Source organism: Rutidosis leptorrhynchoides, chromosome 1 (genome assembly GCF_046630445.1).
Source record: "Rutidosis leptorrhynchoides isolate AG116_Rl617_1_P2 chromosome 1, CSIRO_AGI_Rlap_v1, whole genome shotgun sequence".
In the NCBI taxonomy this organism is placed as follows: Eukaryota; Viridiplantae; Streptophyta; class Magnoliopsida; order Asterales; family Asteraceae; genus Rutidosis; species Rutidosis leptorrhynchoides.
This window is the reverse complement of record NC_092333.1, coordinates 391543678-391556686: the sequence shown is the minus strand read 5'-3', so window position 1 is coordinate 391556686 and position 13009 is coordinate 391543678. Positions and strand designations below refer to the sequence as shown.

The 13009-nt window shown below is 33.8% G+C and overlaps 1 protein-coding gene across 1 annotated transcript; it reads right to left on the bottom strand.

Annotated features, from left to right (window-relative positions):
* Positions 1–3213: 3213 nt before the first annotated feature.
* Positions 3214–12157, bottom strand: LOC139871356 (subtilisin-like protease SBT5.6). The gene is made up of 9 exons (XM_071859074.1): positions 12068–12157; positions 11247–11445; positions 8555–8734; positions 8020–8131; positions 5347–5908; positions 4853–4956; positions 4413–4770; positions 3938–4151; positions 3214–3851 (listed from the first exon to the last, which is right to left on the bottom strand). Exons 1-9 carry the CDS (start codon positions 12134–12136, stop codon positions 3325–3327), a joined length of 2325 nt encoding a protein of 774 aa, XP_071715175.1. The 5' UTR covers positions 12137–12157; the 3' UTR covers positions 3214–3324.
* Positions 12158–13009: the final 852 nt, after the last annotated feature.

The following is a 13009-nucleotide window of genomic DNA, read 5'->3' as shown; positions in this document are numbered from 1 at the left end:
TACTTTTGAGTTTTCAGGTTAAACAAACTATTTATATACTCCTACTTAAAAGTTAATAGAGTTCCCTTAATAGTCTAAAGAAAAACCATGATAGTAGATTGAGAAAAAAAACTCACAGTGCAATCGAAGTTATTTACATAAACATAATTAAGAACACAAGTACCATGACTTGGTATCAAAGCTATTTCTCTGTGTAATTTTTCTAAGTTGATTTTAGATTGTAGTGAAATGGTTTGAGTTGGGGGTTTCGGAAAGCACTTCTTTCACAGTTTCTTCATCTACCGGCGGCGGAGCTCGGCTTGATTTTGATGATTGCAGTTGGAATTGAGGAAAGGGTGTAATTTATTTATGCTAGCACAACAACCAATTTTGTAAAAACAGAAAAAGATTAGATCCTTAGAAATTTTGAATCTTGAAAATGGTGGTGGTTTGCGGCGGTGTTACGTAATGATACGGTGGTGTCATGTTTCTGAGATGCTGGGTTTTACAGTTACAATACAACGATATACTATCTAAAAATGGATAATATTAGAATGGATAATTTCAAATGAATTTATATTGAATTAAATTATTAAAGGGACGATATTACCCTCACATGCATGGCACATGTGAGGGGTTAACCATTAAAATTTGATTGTAGTTTGCCGGGGGTGCCAACCACGTAAGTTAAACAAACTTTAGGTACCAATTACGCAAAAAATAAAGCTTAGGTGTTGTGATGATATTGTAAACAAACCACATGTACCAACAACGTTCCTTCTTGTTTTGAGAGTCGCTTGGGTCAGTGCCCTTCCAAGCCTTTCCAGCCCACGCTCGTATAAGGAGTCCTACACTCTTGCCCAGTTAAAGTCTACCAACTCATGCCCAATTAGTTGCAACTTTTAATCGTTAAAAATATTATATGTACTATAAATTATAAGATCTTTCTAATAAAATTTCTTAAAGTTATCGTAATCATTCACTTGCTTTAACTACTCATGATATGGATGTAGGAGCATTAACTTGGTTCCTGTAGGCTTTTGAGAAGAGGAAAAAGTTGTTGAAATTCTATGAAACAGTCTCAAGATTCAGGATGCATGTCAGTTTCATACAACCAGATGGAGTTGCACAAGATCTGCCTCTTGGATGGTACTGGCATTTTGCAAACGTAGTTCGATTATTCTCATTTGTCTCTATCAATTGGTGGGGAGGTATATGAAGGAACAAATTAGTGGATTGAAGAATTAAAATTGTTAATGTGTATAAAAGTTTAGTACATATAAGTTATTTATTTTAGAATTTTTCTAGAGATAGCAATTAGAACAGTCGTTAATGTGCATTAATGTGTTGTATTTAACGATTAATTGACTTTTTAATGACAATTATTAAATATACAAGTATTTTTTGCATGTTAACGGTAGCTCTAAGAGTTGTCGTTTGAAAAATTATTTACTTTAATTAATGTGCCAGTTTTAAAATTATACAAGACTTTTATGCACCGACGACACATATAAGGGTTGTCGTTATAAATATAGATTTTACTTTTCTTCAATATACAATTTATGATAGACAATAAAGCAACCTCATTGGTTGTGGGTGTTTTAGTAATATTTTTTTTTCAAGTTATTATTCCGTTTAACGTCAATATGACACTATTAACAATTTTTTGGTAATTTCTCTCCGGTTGTTGACGTCATTAAATTATTATTATTATTATTATTATTATTATTATTATTATTTTTTTTTTATACACTAAAAGCAACCCCAGATTCAGGCGTTTCTAATCCAAAAACGACATCGGATTCTAGTTATTATTATTATTATTATTATTGTTATTATTGTTATTATTGTTATTATTATTGTTATTATTATTATTATTATTATTATTATTATTATTATTATTATTATTATTATTATTATTATATTTTAGTTACATTCCCTTTTCTGCAATCGATTTCCCACCGCAAGGGGTGATCATTTCAACCTACAAATTAGACATGACCCACTAACTCGAAACTACAACACAAATCACGAAACTAAGAACTGAAGAGAAAACACCATTCGAAAAACTAACACACGAGGGAAGTCAATCCTGAGACAACGTAAATGCTTCCGGAACGACTCTCGAGCTAACCATGACCCACCACTACATTTACGTGATCGAACCAGAGGAAGAACAATATCAACTTCATCAAGTCCTCCGTGATATCAACAAGAAATGCCCTTTTACACCATCTACGTTCGTCCGTACAACTTCAATTTCTCAACTATTTTCTTTGCCAATTTAATTAGTAAAATAGTGATTTATTAAGGGGTGCATTTTCCTCTTCTTAATCCGAAAATGAGCCACCACATTAGCGACCGATCTTTCGTTAAATGTAAGGGCTATTGATCAAAATGCCCATTTTTATAAAGAACTATAACAATTCGCCCTCAAAATAAGAAAATTACAACTCGTAATATTCGGTCGTTTTTTGAATAAAAATTGAGAAGTTCGTTTTAATGAAAACAAATAGATCTCTAAAAATACACACTTTCAAAAACAAAAACGGTGCATAAATACGAGCTACGGATCAAAAGTTATAGTTCGTGTCAGACCGCTCCAAGTCGCAAGTTCGCAAGGTCGCAAGAGCACCCTGCGACCCGGAGTTCGCATTGTCATCCACTCGCAAGGCTTGCAAGGCACTTTGCGACTTTCAAGAGCATTTTGACAGTTTTCCTATTTTGATGACGAATTGATATAATTCGTTTGAAAAATGGACGTTTTGATCAATAGCTCTTAAATTTTATTAGAACCAACCATTTTATCCTGACTAGGCTCAAGAAATTCAACTTCTCGTGATCCAGATATAAGCCCAACATTTGACAAAAGATCATAGCTAGAAACGGGATCTCTAAGTCCAGGTGAAGGCCCAGAAGAACATGAGGGGAACAACCGCAATTGCCTGATTTGGAAGATACCTTGAATCAATTGTCTGCTGCTTCTGCGGTTAAAGTTTGCTTTTTTTAGATACCCTATTGCTCGTTTTTGTTGATTTTAAACTTTGATCTGTGAAGTAGTTGTTATACATGGCTGCTCAGTTTTATATAACTTCCCAAAGATTGATTCTGATACACCGTACTTAATATTTGGGTATTCTGATTAATGTCGTATTACACCATCCCAAAAAGGTCAGAACACGGAATACTAAAGTTGGATATTAACCCGACATAACTGCAAATAACAAAAACATAAGTTCCAACACGTTGATTTGCTATTTCTTTGTATGTTTAAATCATAAATTATTCGTCTTTATGTTGATGAGTTATTCAACAACATTCTAATTCATAAATGAAGACTAATCACTAAACTAAAGATACAGCAATAGGACTGCGAACAATGTGGACGCTATCACTCCAACTTAGCCACCCGAACGAATACAATCCTTTCTCTATTTTCTTCCCATTTGCTTCCACAGTTAACTCAAAACTCTTCTTCTCGCCTACACGGTCAAAGTGCAAAACAGGTGGGACAACCTTAACCGATATTCCCATCGGTGAGTCCACTTTCGCAAAGTAAACGCTTCCTTTACCACCAACGTTAGTGACCGTTCGCTTAACAGTCATTTTACCGTTAAGTTTTGGGAAACTGAAAGACGGGTAGTTTAAGTTTTCTGCTGAGGGTGTGGCATTTGGGCATATGAACGTTGGGTCGACTTTTGTATCTCCTTGACTACAAAGAAACAATAGATAATCATTATAAGACGAGTCATACACAAGTCCAGGATCAGCTGCTTTTTCGGGCCTGAAATGACCCGACCCGAGTTGGAATGGGTCTGCCTTCTTGCCTGATGCATCGGTTATATGATTCCCAGCATTGTTAAGTAGTCCGGCTGTGAATTAAGCAATACAAGAATTATAAAACATAAATACTAAGACTATTAAACAATGGTTGTATTATACGCAGTGGGATTTTTACCTGATGTTATAAGTGCAGATTTTATGGCTGCACTGCTCCAATCTGGGTGAATTGCTTTGAGCAGGGCGGCTGCAGCCGCTACGTGCGGGCAAGCCATCGAAGTTCCCGAAAGAATGTTGTATTTTACCCTTCGTGGGTCCGTTGCTATCTTTGTTGGCGAATTACCTTCAGTCCATGCGGCCAATATGTTCAAACCCGGTGCAGCTAAATCAGGCTACACAACAAAACCACACGGTTATTACTTATTACTCAAAGTTACTATTAAATACTAAAAGTTTGATTTTTTATAGAATTTTTCTAACAAAGTCACTTAAAGTAGTCGTTAAGGTGCATTAATGTATTGTACAAAGTTATTAAAGTTGACTTTTACATGACAGTTAGTAAAAAGTACATGTCTTTTTCTGCACTTAACGACAACCCTAAAGAATGTCATTAAAAAAAATTGCATTTTTTATATATGGGTATTGTTAATTACCTTTAGAATCTGGGGTGTAATTGCATTTGGGCCCCTACTTGAGAAAGCAGCCATTTTTGGAGCTGGTTTAGTTTGTAATACAGTTCTTCCTGGATAAATATACGCAGTTCGGGTTCTTGTTGTATTGATATATTTAAGAATCTGTATAGCATCGTCTGACGTAACTGCAGTTGCCGGAAGAACATGAGAATCTACGGTTAGTTCAGCTCCGTTTGCTGGACTGTTTCCTAAAATGTAGCCGATACCCCCAGCTCGCTTTACTTCCATCCCTTTCCCGACTCTTGTTCCGTTACCTCGTAAACAAAAGACAATCTTGCCCTTGGTTTTTTCAGGGGATAAAGACCCAGGTAAACATTGTCTGCATAGTTTAAGGATTCAGTATGTTGTGGTTACATGTAAAAGTTAATGTACAAATTAAACTTAACTTAATCAGTAGTTACCCTGGTATGTATGTTTTAGGTACATCGGCGTTCACAACCTCTTCTGCGTAAACCAGTTTGTACATTTTCCTCTTCCGTAGCTTGTATGGTGTTACTGATTGTCCCTGTTAGAAATAAAGTTTGACCATTTTATGTCCCAATTTCAGCACTTATAATGTTTTGTATGATGTGATTGAATGTCCCTATATATCGATCAGTGTTGCAGAACTCGGAATTACTCAGCGAGTACTCAAATTTCGCAATTCGGAGTACTTGGAGAGTACTCAGTCAAACTCGGTCAAAACTCGGGATTACTCAGAAAATCGATCAAAATGGCCAAACGGTCAAAACTCGGTCAAAGTCAAACTTCGTCAACATCCGAGTACCCCCGAATACAGCCCGATTTTCCGACTACTCCTTAAAAACTCCTGACCGAGTACTTCTCGAGTAGCAATTTTTGCAACCTTGATATCAATGTGAGAATGAACAGAAAATGTAGTAGTGTAGATACTGACCTTGACTTTTTGACCGTTTCCTAATTGAATCGGGGCATCAAAACTACGATCTACTGAACTTGCAGCAACTGTGAGGATCCACGGGGCGGTATTAACCACCGTCGATGGAGTTGGGCCTTCATTACCACCACTGCACACCACTAAAATGTTATGTTTGGTTGCTTGTAGGGCTCCAAGAGCAAGGCCATCTTGCAGGTAATCGATCGGACTCGATGACCCAATCGAAACGCTCAATATATGGACACCATCACGAATTGCATCATCGAATGCGGCTAACATATCTTCAAATAGGCACGTGTTTCCGTCTTCTTTACCTTTGTTTGGTACGGGCCAGCAGACTTTGTAGATTGCTAAACGGGCCAATGGTGCACCGCCAAAAGCTGTCCCACGTGAAAACCCACCGAGGGCTGAAGCATTGGGCACACCTTGGCCTCCAACTGTTGAGGCTGTGTGGGTCCCATGCCCGTCCATGTCACGTGGGGACCGGCTATCGGTGGTGGTATTTAGAGGACCGTATGCTGCTTCATATCCTTTGATGTAGTATCGAGCTCCTATCAATTTTCTGTCACCATTTTAGCACATAAGATTCAACATTCATATGACCATTGAATTAAGGTACTTTATGTATAGGTTGTTCTTATTTCTTCAATCTTAAATGAAGTAAATATGAACAAATAATAAGCCAAGTTCTGTTTGATTGATATTTGATTGTTAAACTTCCTATTGTGACACCAGACACGAACTTATTGGTCCTACCCGAAAACTATTACACAAAATTGATGACTTTATCATTTATCTTTTGTTAATTTTATATGATGTTATTTAGAAGGGCATTATAAATTAATTGGTTCTTGATGATAAAACAAAAGATTGGCATATGTTACATTGCTCACTAATGCAATTTACCCCTACTTTATGTTATATATATGCTGAGCATTATAAAAAAAAAGGTTAAAAAGTCACTAGACTAGTCGGTGGGGACTTTGAAACGACTAGTCGGTCGGGACTTTGAAACGACTAGTCGGTCGAGTCGGGTCAAGTCGGATGTTAATTAACGTTGATTTTTAGTATATCATACATAAATATATCAAAGATAAATATTTCAGACATAAATATTTCAAACATATGTATAGTGCACAAAATTTAATTATTAAAATATGAAAATTTTGACCTAGTTTTGACCAAGCTTGACTTTGACCGACTCAGAACCCCAGCTCACCAGACTCAAACCAACATTGACTTGTTTGGGCGAAACAGGGCGGGCTAGTCACCAAACCGACTAGTCGGCCAACTGTAGCCATTTACCACCCTGTAAAAAAGGTACGATGATGGTCAAGTGTGTTTTTTGAGAGGGACCAAAGATTGTGGGCTAGGTACACAAGCAGCAGAATGATAGATACTTCACACATCACAAGATGGCACTAACAAACAGCCAAATTGAGGTAACTACCATTGTTAAACTTATTAGGTCACACATTTGTTTTCTTTGATGTAGACAATCTTGCCTTTCCAATCACACCATCTATATTTTATTACTACAAATCAACTACAAACAAGTATTATCATCATTATGATTGGTTTATTATACTTTTATACATGCTCCAATCATCTTTCCAAAAAAATAAAAAATAAAAATTGTGTTGATTACTCCATTATCAAACTTATCCATTATTATTAGCATGTATGGTCTTATAAAGCAATTTTATATCATGCTTACTAATACGATTTCTTATCATGTACCTAGTGGCGGAACTTGAGCTTCTCGATAAAGGGGGCGAGACCATCAATTCATTCATTCATAAAGAATAAACGAAAATGTATTATATATACAAAATACATGTAAATATAATCATCAGATATAACAATCTAACACTATAAACATAAAAATGTACTTTGTATATGAAGCATAAAAAATTATAAATGTAATAGATTATTATCACTTAACAGTTGAAAAGAAGAAACTAATGACAGTTGGGGAACTTATAACTTAAACTTTGCATTTTGGTTTATTAAATAAATTAACTAATGGGTTGTTTGATATTTGTATAACAGGAGTTTTGTGATTCACTCTGTATTTTTAATGGCCTATATACCTTTTCTTCTACACTTTTGGCCTTTGCGGATATATAAAATACAAGTACTTACATAGTATTTTTTTAAAGCCCACCAAATAAATACATAAAGGATAGTTACAAATTAAAACTTAGGAGGGGCAGCCACCCCCTTTTGCCCAACTTATCTTCCGCCCCTGCATGTACCAACGTGGTAGGTTATCTCGAATATGAATAACCATCCAAAGATATCATAATGGTTGGCGTTCTAATTTGTCCATTACAGGTCTCAAGTTCAAACTTCACTACAAGCAAAAACATAACTTTGGGCGGCCAGGGAAAAGGTCAAAATAGTCACGGGACAACTTGATTAAGACGCGTACATTTGAGTAAAAGTACTTTTTTCTCAGATAGTCTGAACTAATAAAACCTTATCCGTTTATTGTACCTTTATTTCTACTAGAGGTGCCTATGTTGATTGAATTATTGTTCAATGCTTATACATTTGGTTTTCTACATATTTCATTCTAAAAGAACACTTGTAAACTAGTATGAATAAATATAAATAATATTGATATAAATAATAATATAGTAAATGGAAGGAAAAAAAATGTTGGCTGACCTGTTGCAGTGTGTTTTTTTGAAATCGGGTCCAGTTTGGCAGATACCTTTCCAAGAACTAGGAATGGGTCCCATTCCTCTATCATTGAAGCTCTCTGACTCCGGCCACACCCCTTCACCAATACACAAGTTCTTCACATGTTAAACATATCCACATTTTCTTTAACATTTACTAATAATTGTAATTAACAAGTTCTAAATTATGTTTCTTTTGAGCTCATGTTGGAATTATCTCAATACCAGTATCCATTAAGTTGATATGATTTAAAAAAGACACTTAATGTATCAGTAAAGTTAAGCTCTCTTTCTATCCTTAAGTCGAGAACATTCGACAGCGATATGAATTGGGTCCATTCCTGTTGGACGCCAATGGAGTTGCGTTCCTATCATTCTAATGGAATCGATCTTTTTTTAAAGTTATGGGTCCATGTTTGATGACGCTTATGGAGGATTCCATACGGGTCATTACAGAATATATTGAACTTTAAAAAAGATGTGAAAACAAAAATGGCAAAAAGAAAAAGAGAAATATATACCACTATCCATCATGCCTACAATGACATCTTTGCCATATTGAGATTTGAGTAACAAGTCCTGTCTATCCAATTGACTTGGTTGTAATTCTTCATCTAAGCCTGCAAATTCCCATGATCTTGTGGTATGCATTGAATACTTCCTTTCATGGCTTGGGATCACCTTCACAACATCCTTCATATCTGTTCATACTCAACACATTAACATATGTTAGTCAGTACACAGATTTTACATAACAAAATCTAGATGAAACGTGAAAACTCTTGACAATAGGTGTAGATCGGCAGAGATACTCATCCCCGTGTTTCCTTTGAAAACTAATCACAAAACTCACCCTGTAAGAGTCGGATTTCTATAAAAATACATTTACCGAATACCCCATTTGGTAACGAGTATCATCCTACTTTGTCTAGGGTTGTAAATCTTTGCCAAGAGTGGGACTCGAACCTGTGTCCATTTTGACAAAGGCTTCCACATGGTGAGGCACAACTTTTAAGGCAACGAGTACGAGTGACCTATTAGCTCATTGGTAAAAGAGAATCTCTTATCATGGAAATAAAACACTTAGGGTTGACATCACAATATTCTAACAAGAGGTCTCGGGTTTAAACCTCACTATCAATGCATCTTGGAGTGACTAAACGGTCATGAGACTATCTGGTTATACTGCATAGTAAAAATACTCACCCTCCGCAATTAACTTGAGCAAGTATTCGTTTACCTTAGTTTTCAACTTAAGATACCTCTAATGTTTACACTTTGTTAACAAGTAATAGTATGCAAGATGATTATTTTGAAAGTAACCATCCCAATATAACATAGTGGAAAGTCTTGATATCCTCATGAAAGGTTTTGAGATAAAACTTTACTAACGATATATCTTATATATAAGAAAAGGGTCAGAAACATATGAAATAACTTGGTTAAACCGTGTACATCTAAATAAAAATAATCACCATCCCATATAGTATCAAAAATAAAATAAAAAACCAACCGTCTATGATTGCTTGAAAGCCAAAACATCTTTCATGTACAAATTTGGAATATATATATATATATATATATATATATATATATATATATATATATATATATATAGGGGAATGATCCATGGCTAAACAAATTTTGAGATACAAACTGAATAATTAAATGTGGACCGCAAATGATCATTCATCATATGCTGATGAATGATAAATTAATCATTCATCAAACGATGATGAATGATAAATTATCATTCATTAGTATATGATGAATGATCATTTGTGGTCCACATTTGTTTATCCAGTTTGTGCTCTTATTACGCTTAGCTATGAATTCTTCACACACACACACACACACACACACACACACATATATATATATATATATATATATATATATATATATATATATATATATATATATATATATATATATATATAGTGGTAGGATCAAGAGGGAAGTAACCAATCGGGGGGAGCGGGGGGAAGGAAAATTGTTTTTTTTTCGTTTTTTGAAAAAACGTTGTTCACGAACATTATAGATTGGATGAAAATAAGAACATTTAGAAAAGACACTTCGTGATGAATGTTATTATTTTGGCGGGAAAACGCTCGAAGAAGTAACATATAACAATTATCGTGTTTTTCGAGCGTATGTTGAGGTTTTAGACATTAGGGTTTAGATATTAGGGTTTAGATATTAGGGTTTAGAAATTTAGGGTTTAGATTTAGGGTTTAGATTTAAGATTTAGATTGCGTTTTTAACACGAACGGTTTAGAGTTTAGGGTTTAGGGTTTAGGGTTTGGTGTTTTGGGTTTATGGAATAAACCCAAAACACCAAACCCTAAACCCTAAACTCTAAATCGGGCTAAATTTTACTTCACAAAACATGAAAAAAAAAGTTAACATTCTTCACGAACAATATTATCTTGAATGTTATTTTTGTCGATCGTTTTCCCGCCAAAATAATAACATTCATCACGAAGTGTCTTTTCTAAATGTTCTTATTTTCATCCAATCTATAATATTCGTGAACAAAGTTTTTTCAAAAAACGAAATTTTATTTTATTTTTTGCTTCCCCGCTTTCCCCCGATTGGTTACTTCCCCATTGATCCTGCCCCTATATATATATATATATATATATATATATATATATATATATATATATATATATATATATATATATAAAACTGAAGTTATGATATTTTTTTGTAATTGTAATGAGTGCTAACGGACACATAGAATATGCGAATTTGTAAAAAGTAAAAAACTAAAAAGTATTTCATATTATTTTCTTTTCACGAAAAAAGAGTTAAAGAATATGACAATATTATTTGTCACAATGATTCTTCCTTATTAGTCAAAAAAGCCATATTAAGAACAAAACCAAGAGTCTTTAATTCTAGAATACTTGAATTATGAGCCACATTAAGAGCCACATATCATCAAAAACAAAATTTTGGAATTATTTTCTCGCTTATACAAGCTTATTGGCTAGCTAGTAGTGACAAAATCCCAATAATTCACATGATAACTGTTTTAATGAGAAAATAAAGAGCACATGGTGAAGTTTTGTACAATCATTTGTTACAAATGTAATTGTAATATGTGAAGGCATGAAAAGGTCACATAGAAATAATGAAAAAAATTCAATAATTCATATGATGTGCAAATTAAACAGATTATATAAACAGTCATGGTGACTTAATTACCAGAGAGTTGGGAGGCTTCTTCTTCAGTTAGTAAGGCAGCGAAACCGTTAATGCTATGTTTATAGCTATAAATAAGACTTGATCTTCCTTGTTCTTCGACTTTTTTGACAGAAAATAAGTAAGAAAGATGATGTTCTTCAAGCTCTTGCAACGTTTTATCTCCAATGTCATCGTTATCTCGTAAGTAAACTATGTATACCTGCCCATAAAAACTGAACCTATCAAATGCACGTAAATATACCAATTGTAGTGCCTACTTTTTTTTTTTTTTCGAAAAGCAAAAATGATATTAAAAGAACTCGAAGCAGTAAGGGTAGACACCCCTCCTGCATAATACAAGCATTCACAACAATTACATCACATGGAAAACAACTCGAAAACTACTCATGGACATAGATGGATGCGTAATTGTAGTGCCTACTTTTCGACTTTAATTTACAAGAATTTTGTACCAACAAAAGTTAACAATATTAATTATCACCGCGAATATACATTTATTCGTGTTATGAAAGATGTTAATCGTACCAAGATTGATATTATGCTTTAAGATTATATGCAAGAAGTGTTTTCAACAGATTTTAAAGTGCTAGTATGTACTTTTGAGCCGGCAATAAGAGAAATTACATAATCTAGCTAGTTTGTTACATTAGTTATCTTTCACTTAACTTGAACATATATTGCAATAGATATAAACAAGAATCTTGAATCCAAAAATGTGCATGTATAACGTATTCTTGGCACAAAACGTTGATATATTCAAGTACATTAAGAAGAAAAAAATAGAACAAGAAACGTAGTTAAGTATGGAGTGTATGTACGACCTTGGTGTCAATGCATGAGGCTAAGAGAGGTAGCAAAAGAAGAAGAAGAAAAAATAAAGAAGTATTCATGGTTGAATATTAAAAGGCAATGAATGGCGAATATGAATATTATGTATATGTAGATGTAGATTTGAAAAGGTGTATTTATAGGAGATGAGGTCCGATAAAATCTAAGATATTATCTACAAATCAATCTTGAATCTAGGGGAGTAAGGATTAAAAATTAACGATAAAAAAGTTGTCAAATTGTATCCCACTTGACAAACTTCCCTTGTTGTAACTTGTAACCGTTCTCTCTTAAGTTTTTATGTTATAATAGGGACTTTATTGCTATACACTAATTAATCCTGCTTTATGTATTAGTTACCTAATTATTTTATAGAATTATTAGAGTTGGAATTGGCTTAGTATTATTATTAACTAAGGGTTCTTCAATCATATACTTAGCTTAATTGCTATTGTTACTATTATTTTTTCATATTGTTTTTTAAACTCGATCTTTTAGCATGAATTGAATCCTATGGCGAAAAAAAAAAAAAAAAAATCCCTATATTTGTTTGTTTGATAAGAGTGTCAAATCTAGGCTTTATTATCATTTATTTTCAGGATTCAGGATGGCCTATATACAACTATAAATACTCATTTATAATTTCACCCTAATCATATACGTAGCTATATTTTGATAAAGTTGTAGGAATTGTAGCACTCAACAAGACAAGTGATTTAAAGCATGACTAACTCACAAACAATAAACGAATTGATTAAAACATAAGACGATAAATAAATACATAAATGATGCAAGAATTTAACGTGCTTATATCTCAACTCTAAAACACGAAAAAAGGTTTACTCAACAGGCGCATATCAGAGATTTTCTATTATAATTTTATGCACACAATTACATGTTACATGTGGATGTATTTATAGTGCTAATAACAACGA